General features: G+C 38.9%; 1 protein-coding gene and 1 long non-coding RNA gene across 5 annotated transcripts in view; one reads left to right on the forward strand and one right to left on the reverse strand.

Annotated features, from left to right (window-relative positions):
* LOC137620511 (voltage-dependent calcium channel subunit alpha-2/delta-3-like) overlaps positions 1-8,316 on the forward strand; it is a 263,284-nt gene extending 254,968 nt beyond the window's left edge. For all 3 annotated transcript variants that reach the window (XM_068350700.1, XM_068350701.1, XM_068350702.1), the window contains one exon: positions 264-8,316. In XM_068350700.1, the coding sequence (XP_068206801.1) occupies positions 264-377 (114 nt within the window). In that variant the 3' untranslated portion in view covers positions 378-8,316. The remainder of the gene's footprint in view (positions 1-263) is intronic.
* The window catches only part of LOC137620513 (uncharacterized), a 55,770-nt gene that overhangs the window by 12,746 nt on the left and 28,254 nt on the right, over positions 1-14,770 (reverse strand). For both annotated transcript variants that reach the window (XR_011040071.1, XR_011040070.1), the window contains exon 2: positions 6,351-6,434. This is a non-coding gene — a long non-coding RNA (uncharacterized lncRNA). The remainder of the gene's footprint in view (positions 1-6,350; positions 6,435-14,770) is intronic.

The following is a 14,770-nucleotide window of genomic DNA, read 5'->3' on the forward strand; positions in this document are numbered from 1 at the left end:
TTTTCATAAGTTTTAAAAAGTGCCCCAGTGACATTGATAATTTTGTGAATACTTGTTTGCTAGTGAAGCATGAAGATGAGAACAAAACTTTAAATTGACTTGATTGGAAGAAAGCACATTTCTGTATTAGTAATATTCATGCCATTATTGTTGACTTTTCTTAACTGAGTTACAATACTGTATATAGAATGGAAGTGAAATTTATGGAAAGTAGAACAACTCTACAGTATTTGCATTGATATTTTTCAAACTTTCTTTTCCAGGAAACAGAAATTAAGTTGTGTGGAGGGGCTGGATCCCTAGGACTACCCTCTCTCACCATGTTAATTTCCTTGGTGTTGGCACACATGTGCTACACCTTAAAGCTCCATTCGTGATAGTTGCGTCTCCTACTTTAGTGCTGGCGCGTGGAAGAAAATTGAAGTCGTTAATGTGGAAACAGTGTTTTCCTTATGTCTAATTTCATACTACATGTCCTATTGATCATTATTGTGATTAGGAGGGAGTGAGAAGAAGAAGACTGTCAAGTGTCATGGGAAATGTTTTTTTCTCTTCTCATTTTTTACATGATTTACTCAATTAGTTTTCATTTTAGTACTAGCTGTGGAAGGATGAGCATATGTTATGAGGAAATGAGGATTGGATTTTTTTTATTTTGTTGAGACCTGCCAAATAGTATCTCTGTTTAATATATTTCCTCCTTATTGTGTGTACATACTGTGTGATTTCTCAAGTATATATATATGCAGTATATATATAAATTTATATATAAACCAGAAGGTGCAGTCTGTCAGGAAACAACTCTCCTATGTTAGTAAGAACAAGTGTTTCAAGTATTTTGTTTCTGATGAGGCATTTGGAATCTCAAGAGACTAGGGCTCTTTTTGATGAAGTACAATAGAGATCTTGAGCATACTTTGGGATTGAGGTCAGCAAAGGACTAATATGTTTACTGTAGTGCATGATTAATCAAGAACCTGTGCAATTTGTGAAACAAAATGCATTGAAAATATTGTTTTTCAAGTCACCCTTTAGAAAAGTCAAAATTCGTTCTCATCTGTGATGGACAAGTCCCAATCCAAGACTCGTGTGTGTTCTTCTTTAAAAGAGGGATGTTCAAAGAAGTTAATGATTTAGGAATACCTGCAAGTTCCCTGTGGGCATGTATAAAAGAAATAAAATTCTCATTCTTTAAAGACTGATTGTAGAACTTCATTTTCATATGAGTAATTTGAATGATGAATGCATTACTGAATTAAAAAAAAAAAAAAAATCATCCTCTTTGAAAGTACTAGATCAATGAATCAGTGATGGATGTGGGTGATTTACTGATAAGTGAAATGCCAAGTTTTTTTCCATTTTGTCTGTAAATAAACTTGATGGCAATTGGCAACTAGATATAAGCCATTGCATTTCTACAAATACAGATGGTTCAATATATCTAAGAGAAAACATCTTAATAGTCAATATTTCTCAACTAATAGATTTGTACTTCACATAGTGATTTTTAGACACTGTAGTCATGGCATTTTATTTCTGATTTAAATTCTATGAGTTGAAAGAAGTATAAATAGTTGTTCATATGTTACTAAGATTGTTGATTAGCAAACTACTGCAATGCCATTTGTTGAGAACTTTTTTTTTTAATTTTGTAGATTAATAAGACAGATCAATTTCTTTAATTTTTATACCATATTTTCCCCCCTCTTTTACAAATACTAGTTATACATTCAATAGAAACCTTTAAGCCAAATGGCCATTGGTGGACACTTAAATGCCTATTTACAGGCAGCATTGGTAGATTCATTTCAGGCTAAAACAACTTGGTTTTGTCTCACGTACCACACGCGTTATTGTTCTTTTTATCGTTGTTGGTTATTTTTGTTAATTCTATAAGTTATGAATGGTATTTTTTGAGATGTCTATATATATAATGATAATATATACTACAGTATTAGGGTCATGAGACCTCAGCTGTGATGAGATATACTAGTAATTTATGCTGCAGTAGGGTGTTGTTACAGCTTATATGTGGCAGTTCATTATTTACTGGGTTCTTTTAGTACTTTTTCATTATGGATCCCTCGGGATTGTTTTACAGTGATGATGTTGATGAATGTAAAATAAGCACATTTTATTGCTGAGGGTCTATTTCTCACTTATACGCCACCATAAATTGGATGCATAGGTGTTAGACATTGGATTTGGGCCTTCAACATTAGAGATTCTATCTTTTTCTAATGAATTTTCCAACATGGATATTAGCTTTATTAAATTCTAGTGCATAAATGTAACTGCAATATCCAGGAGATATTTTGATGTCATATAGAACCACTTTAGTTATATTCAAAGTTTAGACTTGTGGTCAAAATGTTAAATAAGAGTCGTTTGATGTATATCTATCTCATTGAATTTGAGTTTTGGTAAATTGTATTTAAAAGTTTTTAGATCTTGCAATGGATAACTAGCTCCTTACTAATAGTCTGAAAGGGCCCTAAAGATGATGAGTTGCCTTGGTCATATTTTCTTACCTTTTTTTTTTTTTGCATGAAGTGACATCATTTTCTCTTATAGCCAAAATTTGGTATCATATTTATAACAGTTGAGAAAAAAAGTTTACTAGATTCAAATCATGTTCAGTGATTTTTAAAAGATATGTAAATAATGAATTATGATGTGCTGTACATGTACTGTTGTAGATGTAAACTGGAGTCCATAATTTCAGCGAGAGACTATTTAAGAATCAAGCTGGTGTTATTCCATATGGATATTTAATTACTCTTAGTCACTCATTGTACATGTAAAGTACTGTACGGTATTGTTTTTTCTGATCTTATGACTTGTACTTGTTGTCAAGAGTTTCTACTGGTCGATAGCCCGGTTGCTGGAGAACTGCATGTGTGGGAAGAGTAATGGACTTCGCCCCTTATTTCTTTCACTGCATTGGTTACTCGTGTTATGTGGAAAACAGCAGATTTTTTTTCCTGTTACTGTATCTTTATTTCATCATCCTAAGACAACAGATATGTTTATCTAATCTACAATAACTGTTGAATATAGTTGATGTATCTGTAGTAAGTAGTCAAGACAAATCTGAAGTGTAAATTCAGTCAGCTGAATGCCATTATTCTTCCATAGTAATATGATACAGTATATGCTTTTTTATCTATCTGTTGTGAATTGCAGATAAATGTAATTGTGTTTAGAGTCATAATTATTCATAATTATTTTTTTCTCAGTGTTAATGGGATTGCTTATCCTTTTGTGAAAAGGGCAAATAATTGAGCTTGAATGCTGTAATTTCTAAGAAAAGCTACAATGATCCTGGTGATCTGATATATATATAAGAGACATACTCCCTATAGTGCCACAAGACTGCAGGAGATCATCTGTTTAATGTGATGTGTTAAATTACTTGAGAACTTCCATCTTGGCGTAGTGTTCAAGCAGCATTTTCTGATTTTCTGCGGAGTACAAAGGGAAAGAGTTGGTACTGAAGTGCTGTAAGATTTCATTCACATCTTAAAAGGTAGCAAGACATTATGACCTGAAAACCTTCCAGTTCTATGGAAGCAGTTATCTTACATTTAAAATTCTATTCTCGCATTAACAAAAGGGGGTTAATCAATTAGGAAAAGTCAAGGAGAAATTTAGTTCCAGTTGTTCAAGAAGCCCATATGGCTGATGTAAGTCGTATATTATCAAGACCCTCATTTCAAACTAAATACTCAGCCAGTGCTTCTCAGAGCTTTCAGTACAGTAGATGAAGCTTCAATTATCGATTGATGATATATTATTTAGGATGCTAAGCACATTTTATCAACTACCCAGTTTGTATCCGCTTCCAAGTAATATAGTGTGTGATGTTCCGACTGGAATATCACACGTGTTTGCTATGATTATTTGCCTATCAGAGAGAGATTACCATTCACCTGCTGTTTCGTTTATGAGGTATTTATTCTGCAAATAAAAATGCAGCCACAGATATTTAGTTTTGGCTGTCAGGTGATATAGTCTTTTGCAGGTGTAGATAAATAAACAATTGCTAAGGTTCTCAGTTGTAGATCAACTATGGGCTTGTGTGCGCTGTAAGTTTCCCCTTTTCCTCCTGATGTTTTAGTTGTTCTTGTAAAAGAAGTTTCCCAGTGGGTTTCTTTTTCTCACTTTTTTTATGTGGATTTATTCTCTATCAGCCGCATAATATGAAAAAGACCCCAAAGTAGTTACATACGTACATTGATTAGTAGTGGAGAAAATTTTGCTATAAAGAAATAAAAGTAAAAGCTTTATATAGAACGTGATCGTCTCCACTTTTTAGCGAGGAACTTTGTCTTATGGTCGGGTTTCAATTTCTGAAGTTGGCAATCAGTTATAATCCTGTATAGGAAGTTAGGAAGATGTAGAAACCAAGGAATGTTTAGAGTATCTTCCATGCAATTATTACATGGTACCAAACTTCAGAATTTATTTGTTTAGGGAAATAAAATGCTACCTTGTATAATGAGAGGATCCCAGCATTGTAATTCACTCTTCATAATGGGCGATATTAGGTAATTTATCAGTTAAGGGCCAAGTTGAAATAGGGCGAGAGGTCTCCCTGACTGTGGACCAACCAGCACCCCGCACCAGCCAAGGTCGCGTCCTGCTGCTACCATCAGTAGAAGGCATCTCAAACTTTTTTCTAATTTCGGTGTTACCAATACTGTTATCTATTAAAATTACAGTGATTCAATCGAGCGTTACATCACTCAAAATAAGAATCCCTATATCAGGTATCTCTATTAGATTTTTTTAAGTCTTTAAAACAGTCATGAATTCACTCAAATATAACATACATAATTTTTTATTTACTTTATGACTTTAGAGTCTTAGGGATATTTAACTAATTGTCTATCACACGGTATATAAAATTAATTCTTTCTTAAAAAGGTATGATCCATGAAATACTAGGAAGCGTATTGTAAGAAATGGCTGTACTGCTATAAAGTTACACTTTAATACGATGACCTGTTATCTGTACTATATTTCTATGCAAAATTTACTTTGAAATATTTCATATATCAGTTTTAACAGAGAAATAATTCTCATAAAAATTCACAGTGACTTCACCTATGGGTAATGCACCGGAAAACTCGAAACTTCTGTAAAAAGCAAAGAAAAAATAAGCACTGATTTCACGAAAATCGAGGGGAGACCTTTCGCCCTGGGGTCATTAGTGAGGGGAAGCTGATGACCTGTCATTTCGGGTCAAATGCGGTCGGGTGCAAACAGAGTCTAGATATCCATTTAATATATTTTTGATATAGGTAAAAAAAAATGTCAATTAAAAGTATTTTATGTAGTTACAATTGATATACTGGTGATATTTAATACCGATTCAGACGATAAAAAAAGATACTTTAAAAATGAAAATACTTTCTAACTTCCAACCATTAAAATCAAAGCAACTGTATAATGGAGGAAGGTGGAACTGTAATGTATCAGCGAGAACATGATTAATGTCTGCACCTGACCCTTTGACCTGTAACAGGAGAACAGTGACCTGAACGTCATGCTGTTATCTGACCAGCGCTGCCTGAGGTGACGCTTGTCGGTATACTGTAAAGTAATCAGAGGCTAGGTTCAGATGGCTAACAATGTTTCTAGAATGTTGAATAATTGCTTTTTGACAATATGTACGTACTGTACAGTATTTGCTTTCGTACCTAAGAATTATGGGACAATTGGTTTTCTGTTTTATGGTTTTTATTCCTTTTCCACATAAATCTCACAATTTTAAATGCCTGTTTGAGCAACAAGATGTCTTACAATAAGCAAATTTAGTGGATGGAATACTGATACATATATTAAGATAGGTATGTTTGTCTGCAGACAAATTTTATAATCTTTATGAATCTATAAACAACTCCTATGTTAAAACAACAGTGATACCAATATAGCAGCTACATTTTCATTACATCTCATTGTGCAAAATTTTGGCATTGTGTCATATGACTTCGGTATGGAGGAGAATACTACTGTACTTACTACCATAAAAATCAAATGGCAAAAACACTGGCTGTGCTTAAGAAGGATGAATGAAGTACCTATCATAGCTATTTCAATGAAAAGAACCTTTTAACAGCTATAAACTAGTGTAATTATGAAATTATATACCTCCCTTGTACCAGGGTATCTCATTTTAAAAACCTAGTTCATTCATTTCCTGTCTACGGTAACTGCAATATCCCTTGCGGTGGTAAACATTCAGTGGAAATGTCAGAAGCATGTATGTGGTTAAGAATTAGTCCATGTTTTATATGTTATTGTCTACAATGACTGAATATTGTGTGCAAGAAATTAACTCTTACCTTTATGACTTCTTGAATGATAGACATCATAGTATCGTAGAGGCGTAGTCACGCAGCCCAGTATCATTTGCTCTGTTTTCTTTTCTGGAAAGAGAGAAAAAGTTGGAATTACATATCAGCAAAGATCTTTTTCAGACTACTGCAAATCAATGAAAGGTTGAACTTGGCTAACAATGTGCTATCATGCAGAATGCAGTCGGATCACTATTGATTTCGTGACGAGATTTGCATTTTGAATTGCTTAGAGTAAATAAAAATGATTTCCATAAGCTTATTGGTGCATTACCTTTCTCAGTCTTCATTCTAGGCCTTTATTTTTTATTTACTTGACAGCATTGTATCTTTTAATTAACATAGTAGAGACTGTACATTTAAGAGAGATAAAAGCCAGTAGGATAAACTGTTTAACCCTTGAAAAGATATGTAGTTTATAAGTTTTTTCTTTCTTGAACAAAAGAAATGTACTTTATAAGTGAATGTGCATTGTTAGCCCTCTGAAACTGCATCTGTTTAATAAGATTATGATATCATTCATAATTTGGTCACGTCATATGTAAGTTTAAATGGAGATTTCAGAAAATGGCAGAAACCAATTGAGCACTATGTTTTGGGTAATAAAAAATATTTATCATTTCTCAAATGTGAAGCATCATGAATACATGAACATATAGAGACATATATACATAGTCAGTATACATATCACTAATGTAATTTTGTCTTTAGAACATAATTGCAATGCATTTAGAGATACCCATTAAAATTTAAAAAATGTCAACTCTGCCATCAAATTTGCCTTGACACAAGTAGTTTCAAACCCCAGGCGGTGCTCTATGGTATATTATCTCCTTTAACTCTTTTTGCCGAGTTGGATACAAGGAACATAGTACAGTACGTACAAGAAACTCGTCTCCATTCAGCTGAAGAAGAAAATGAAAATAGGTTTCATTGACTTTTGCCCTTTAACTATGCATTTTTTTATGAACAGTTTCTTTTTGTATCCAGTATTCTTAATGGAGATGTATGTCCTGTTGTTCCATATCCGGCATGGCTTTTCTTGTCCCAGCTTCTCTTGTTTGTCAATGTTGCCTCGGCATTTGAGTGTTCTGTTTCTGTTCTTGAGTTTGGAACCCATTTAAACAGTGATTAAGCCTACAGATGTGTGCAGAACTTCCAGTTCTCTCTCATATGTATGGCTTACAAACAATTACATAAGTGATAATTGTTTTCTTTTATAAATGTTTTTGTTTTACATGTGCAAAGTATCGTAATATTAAAACTCTTTGTCTTCCAAGCACATGGTAATACCTCATTATTCGCTGCACTTCACACTTGAACTTCGTTATCACATACATAACATGTATAGACAATATATATACAGTATATATAAAGCTATCAGTTCCATGAACTTCTGACTATTTTGTTTGAAAATTCAATAGGATACCGAGTTGTTTGTTGGTCAGTGGCGATAGTAAGAATTTTATTGTAGAAATGATTATGAATTTAATGAAAGATTCTCAAGTTCATGGATACTGATAAAATGGTTATTGCCATTCAAGTGTGTGCAGTGGTTGCTGACATCTCAACTGCAAGGCTTTTATTTAAGTTTTCTTTTATATGTGACTCGCAGATTCTGTGTTAAAAGAAACAAATCAAGGTTTCTATGGTTGTTGATATCAACACCACTGCAGTTCCCAGGTAATTCATAGTGTTGATGTTTTCACAGCTGCAACTCCTAACATATGTGGCTTGAAGATGTTACTGCTGCAACTGCTGTCTATGTGGTTGTTTATAAAATAATGTACCAGCCAGAGCACTCAAATGTACCGACCACGGCATGGCTTCGTAGCTAAACTTTCAGGTGACGTGTTCTTCTAACCTCCCTGCGTAACGGTTTCTTCCATGCGACGCCTTCACTCCTCACGAGAGTTCATTTGTATCTTGAGGACACAATAAAATGTTAATTGTCTCACTTAGTTTATTTGACATTCCTTCATGATGCTGTTATTAAATGTTCTCAGTTACAGGTAATTTTCCAAGAACTGAAGTGACAAAATTAATAAGATCCAAAAGGTAAGGAGAGGTGCTAATTTCCACAGCAAAAGTGTGCATATTAACTATCAAACCAATCAAGAAAATTTCCGGCACAAGAAAAAAGTAAGCCTCAGCGAATGAGTCCTTTAAAACTTGAACCCTAACAACTATTATTATTATTATTACAGTATTTATACTTGCTAAGCTACCACCCTAGTTAGAAAAGCAGGATGCTATAAGCCCAAGGGCTCAAACATGGAAAATAGTCCAGTAAAGGAAAAGAAACAGGAAAAATGAAATATCTCATAACAAATATTTAGTACATCACAATTAATATGAAGCCACTGTTAATATGTTGAAATGTGATGGATCACCAGTCAATCAGATCTATTAAATCTTTTAATTTGGGTCATGAGACCTAGCACTAAGGCCTGTGCAGTGACTCAACACTACCATGCAATTGGGGGAAACCTGCAATTTCAAGTCAAAATTTCAGAGATTGAACAGCACGGGTATATTATAAGGCTCAGTTGGCTTAAAGCAAAATGAAGATGCCAATAAAGTAGCCAAAATGCTGCTGCTACTATTGACCAAATCAAATAAAAAGCAACCAATCTTGTCTCTGACTATTTTATTCAATATTTCCAAGAGCCACAAGTGGTAGACTTTAAGGTATAATGAATATGATATTGAGTTAAAAAAGATCAGTCATTACTGTACTGCAACATCTTTCAAACCAAAGGTAATACCAAGTGCCAACTTGCCACAATTCTAACTTCTTCAAATTGATTAAATTTGTTTGTCCACAATGCTTAATAAAGAGTCTAGATAAACAAACCCTTAACTGCAGAGAATGCATTTCAACATCGAACAGTTAATCATAGTTTGCGTAAATGTGTTAACTTCAGTCAACATCACATGTAATTTTAGGAAACTGTCCAAATATGACAAATTCGGAGATAATTTGTATTTTTCCTAACTATACAAACCTTAGCTATTTAATATGGGTATGTAATTACTTTCCGCGTAGCTGAAATGACGAGCCATTAGAATTTTAACGAGGGTTTACTAACCCCCGCTAACTCACACCTGTGTGCTGAGCTCCCTTTTCTTAGAGGTAGGACTTCACAGGGGATAGGGCTGGCGGGGCAAGTTTGATTAAATAGCTAAGGTTTGTATAGTTAGGAAAAATACAAATTATCTCCGAATTCGTCATTTGTTCCGTAACTGAATTACAAACCACGCTATTTAATATGGGTGACTCACCCCTTAGGAAGGGTGGCAAGTCCCAGCCAGTACTGGCTTTTGGCTTTGCCCGGGGACTCAGTATCTGAGTGTGTCAGCACTCAACAATAAAGAGTCCCTGCACCTTGCTCGCACCTTGCTATGCAAGGGCTGTGGCCTACATAAGCTGTGTGTCAAGGATTATGTGTGACTCGTCCTAGGAAGTTGACCTGAAGTTCTTAGATGGAAACTTTAGGCTAGGACTCTCCCAATACCACCTCGTCAGGGTATGGGGACGTGACAGTATTCACTTAATACTAGGAACACAAGGAAACATGGTTTTCCTGCAGTGGTTCGAGGTCAGCTATGCAGAGAACCCAGGATGCTACTTTCCCCAAGAGAGGGGAGGATGAAGAAAAGAATATGGGCCAGACATACCTTTTCTTTCATGCAGACTAAAACCGGGTAACAATGGCCTCAACCCTCTGCTACTTGTCCATTAAGGAGCCTGAGGTTTAAACCAGCTGTTGTGCAGCCACCACAGGCCCGATAGAGAACGCATCGAGCCTCCTGTGGGTTACGTCTTGCAGGTAGTGGGCTGTGAAGGTCGTCTGACGCTTCCACACCCCTGCTTGTAGAACCTGCGTCACTGAGAAGTTCTTCTTAAAGGCCAGGGACGTAGCTATGCCCCTGACATCATGCGCTCTAAGGCGACATGACGGAGGAGGGTCAGGATTCAGGGACAGATGGATCACCCTACGAATCCATGCCGAGATGGTATTCTTGGTGACCCTCCTCTTTGTTCTCCCAGTGCTCACAAACAAAGCTTGCACTTAGGGACGAATGCAGCCGTTCTTTGAGATATAACCTCAGACTCCTTACTGGACACAGTAGGGGATGGTCTGGGTCATCTGTTACAGAACGAAGACTCGAAATCCGGAAAGAGTCGAATCGAGGATCCGGCACTCCCGGATTCTGTGTCTTAGCCACTAACTCCCGAGACGAATGTGAATGTTACCTCCCCTCATACCCTTGCATGGGCGATGTCATACGAGAGACCATGAAGTTCACTGACTTGCTTGGCTGAGGCCAAAGCTAGTAGGAACACCGCCTTCCAAGTTAGGTGGCAATCTGAAGCCTGGCAAAATGGTTCGTAGGGAGGTCTCTTAAGAGGCCTGAGAACTCGAACCATGTTCCATGGAGGAGGTCTCTTAAGAGGCCTGAGAACTCGAACCATGTTCCATGGAGGAGGTCTCACTTCCGACTGAGGGCAAGTAAGATCATATCTTCGTCTGAGTAGGGAAAGTTCCAGCGAGGAAGAAATGTCCACTCCTTTGAGCCTGAAGGCTAGACTTAAGGCTGAGCGATACCCTTTCATTGCCGAGACTGAAAGGCGCATTCTTCCCGCAAATATACAAAGAACTCCGCTATTGCTGGAATAGTGGTATCGAGTGGAGAGATACCCCTTCACGACTCCAACCACAGAAAGCTCGCCACTTTGCCTGGTAGACCCCTGTGGATGACCTACGCAGGTGTCCAGACATCCCGTTCGCAACTTGTTGCGACAATCCTCTCTTAGTGAGGAGATGCTGGATAGTCTTCAGGCGTGAAGTCGAAGCGAAGCTACGGCTTTGTGAAAGATGTTGGCATGTGGTTGTTTGAGTAGTTTGTGTCGCAGAGGGAGTTCTCCCGGAAGTTCCGTTAGGAGTTGCGGAAGGTCGCGAAACCATTCCGCGTGATGCTATAGCATGGCTATAAAGGGTCATCAAAAGATTGACCGATATTCTGGTCTTGTTGAGCACCCTCCTCATCAGACAGAACGGGGGAAAAGCGTACACGTCGGTGCTGTCCCACCGTTGTTGGAAGGCACCTTGCCAGAGTGCCCTGGGATCTGGGACTGGGGGGCAATACAACGGGAGCTTGACGTTCAGCGCTGTAGCGAACCGATCCACAGTCGGGTAACCCCACAAAGTCAGAACTTTGTTGGCTACTGGATGATCCAAGGACCACTCGGTACTCATTATCTGAGACGCTCTGCTCAGACTGTCAGCAAGCACATTCCCTTTGTCTGGAATTAAGCGAGCCGATAGAGGAATCGAGTGGACTTCGGTCTATCTCAGTATCTCTACTGAGATGGGAAGGCTGCTTTGAAAAGGTACCTCCTTGCTTGTTGATGTAAGCCACTACTGTGGTTGTAGCTCATCACACCACAGAGTGATCCGCTAGGTCCTTGTTGGAACTGTTGAAGGGCCAGGAAGAGGGCCTTCATCTCTTTATATGGAAGCATTTTTCCGATTCTGACCACAGGCCTGAGGTCCTGTGGTACAGAACGTGCCCCCCCCCCCCCCCTTCCTTTGAGGTGTCTGAAAACAGCATCCTGGAGGGTATTTAGCCTTGCATGGTGTTTCGGCTCCTCCATGTTGACCAGTTTTTCCGACTTTTTACTATAGTCTATGGGTATCATCAATCACTTTGTTTATAATTCTGTACGTATTGTTTTTGTTATAATTCTTGTTAATATGGTATTTTGATTATAAAATAAATTTTTGAATATACTTACCCGGTGAATATATAATAGCTGACGTCTCGGACGGCTCGACAGAAACACAAAAACTCGCGAGCGATCGCCATGAAGGTTGCGGGTGTGCCCACCAGCGCCGACTATCGGCCAGATACCGCATATACATGTAAACAGCCTCAGTTCTTCTCATTCCGCTGGGTCTCTATCGGGGAGGAAGGGAGGGCCTATAATTTATATATTCACCGGGTAAGTATATTCAAAAATTTATTTTATAATCAAAATATCATTTTTAAATATTAAACTTAGCCGGTGAATATATAATAGCTGATTCACACCCATGGTGGTGGGTAGAGACCAGTATTAATACAATATAGGCGTATATGCTTAGAGTTTTTGACAGTTATATCATAACAAAACCCAAATAAATATAGGTACCTGGTAAGGAAGCTGACTCTGACGATTACTCTGCCTTGTTAGTCCGCTTTCCTCACGAAGCCCAGCCATCCTCTCAGGATGCTGAAAGACTCCCAGGAGCTGTAGTATCCAGGGCGACAACCCATACAACAGGACCTCATCAAAACCCTTAATCTGGGCGCTCTCAAGAAATGACATTTGACCACCCGCCAAATCAAAAAGGATGCGAAAGGCTTCTTAGCCTTCCGTACAACCCAAAACAAGATTAAAAACATTTCAAGAGAAGATTAAAAGGATATTGGAATTAAGGGAATGTAGTGGTAGAACCCTCACCCACTACTGCACTCGCTGCAACGAATGGACCCAGTGTGTAGCAGTCCTCATAAAGAGTCTGGACATGTTTTAATTAAATGAAGCGAACACCGACTTGCTCCTCCAAAAGGTCGCGTCCATAATACTTCGTAGAGATCTGTTTTGCTTAAAGGCCACGGAAGTTGCTATAGCTCTTACTTCGTGCGTCTTGACCTTAAGCAAGCAACGATTTTTTTCACTCAAATGAGAATGAGCCTCTCGGATTAAAAATCTAATAAAATACGATAAAGCATTTTTAGACATAGGCAATGATGGCTTCTTAACTGAGCACCACAAGGCCTCAGATCCACCTCGTAAGGATTTTGTACGAGCTAAATAAAACTTAAGAGCTCTGACTGGACACAGTACTCTTTCAAGCTCGTTGCCTACGATCTCTGACAGGCAAGGTATATCAAACGACTTAGGCCAAGGACGAGAAGGCAGTTCATTTTTGGCCAAGAAACCAAGCTGAAGTGAACATGTGGCTTTATCTGTAGAAAAGCCGATGTTCCTACTGAAGGCATGGATCTCACTGACCCTTTTAGCCGAAGCCAAGCACACTAAGAAAAGCGTCTTGAGGGTGAGATCCTTCAGGGAGGCTGAATGTAATGGCTCAAACCTGTCGGACATTAGGAACCTTAGGACCACGTCTAAGTTCCATCCAGGAGTTGCCATACGACGCTTCTTAGAGGTCTCGAAGGACTTAAGGAGATCTTGGAGATCTTTATTATTGGACAGATCTAAGCCTCTATGTCTGAACACAGAAGCCAACATGCTCCTGTAGCCCTTAATAGTGGGCGCTGAGAGGGATTGAACATTTCTCAGATGTAGGAGAAAGTCTGCAATTTGGGCTACAGAGGTACTGGAAGAGGAAATGGATGATGACTTGCACCAGTCTCTAAAGACTTCCCACTTCGACTGGTATACCTTGATGGTAGAAGCTCTCCTAGCTCTCGCAATCGCTCTGGCTGCCTCCTTCGAAAAACCTCGAGCTCTTGAGAGTCTTTCGATAGTCTGAAGGCAGTCAGACGAAGCGCGGGGAGGCTTTGATGAAGATCCCTTACGTGGGGCTGCCGTAAGAGATCCATCCTTAAAGGAAGACTCCTTGGGACATCTACCAGCCATTGAAGTACCTCTGTGAACCACTCTCTCGCGGGCCAGAGGGGAGCAACCAACGTCAACCTTGTCCCTTCGTGAGAGGCGAACTTCTGCAGTACCTTGTTGATGATCTTGAACGGTGGTAATGCGTACGCGTCCAGGTGAGACCAGTCCAGTAGAAACGCATCTATGTGGGTCGCCTCTGGATCTGGGACTGGAGAGCAATAGGTCGGGAGCCTTTTGGTCAACGAGGTGGCAAAGAGGTCTATGGAGGGTTGACCCCAAGTCACCCAAAGACTCTTGCACACGTCCTTGTGGAGGGTCCAATCTGTGGGGATCACCTGACCTCTCCGACTGAGACAGTCTGCCAAGACGTTCAAGTCCCCCTGGATGAATCTTGTCAACAGGGAGATGCCTCGATTTTTTGACCAGATGAGGAGGTCCCTTGCGATGACGAACAGTTTGTGGGAGTGAGTGCCTCCTTGCTTGGAGATGTACGCCAATGCTGTGGTGTTGTCCGAATTGACTTCTACCACTTTGTATCGAAGAATGCTCTCGAAACTCATCAAGGCCAAGTGAACCGCTAACAACTCCTTGCCGTTGATATGCATGCTCTTCTGATCCGACGTCCAAAGACCCGAACATTCCCGACCGTCCAGAGTCGCTCCCCAACCCAAATCCGACGCGTCTGAGAACAACACGTGGTTTGGGTTCTTGACTGCCAGGGACAGACCCTCTCGCAGACTTATGTTGCTATCCCACCAGTTCAGGCATGCTTTTA

This window comes from Palaemon carinicauda, chromosome 27 (assembly GCF_036898095.1).
Source record: "Palaemon carinicauda isolate YSFRI2023 chromosome 27, ASM3689809v2, whole genome shotgun sequence".
Taxonomy (NCBI): Eukaryota; Metazoa; Arthropoda; class Malacostraca; order Decapoda; family Palaemonidae; genus Palaemon; species Palaemon carinicauda.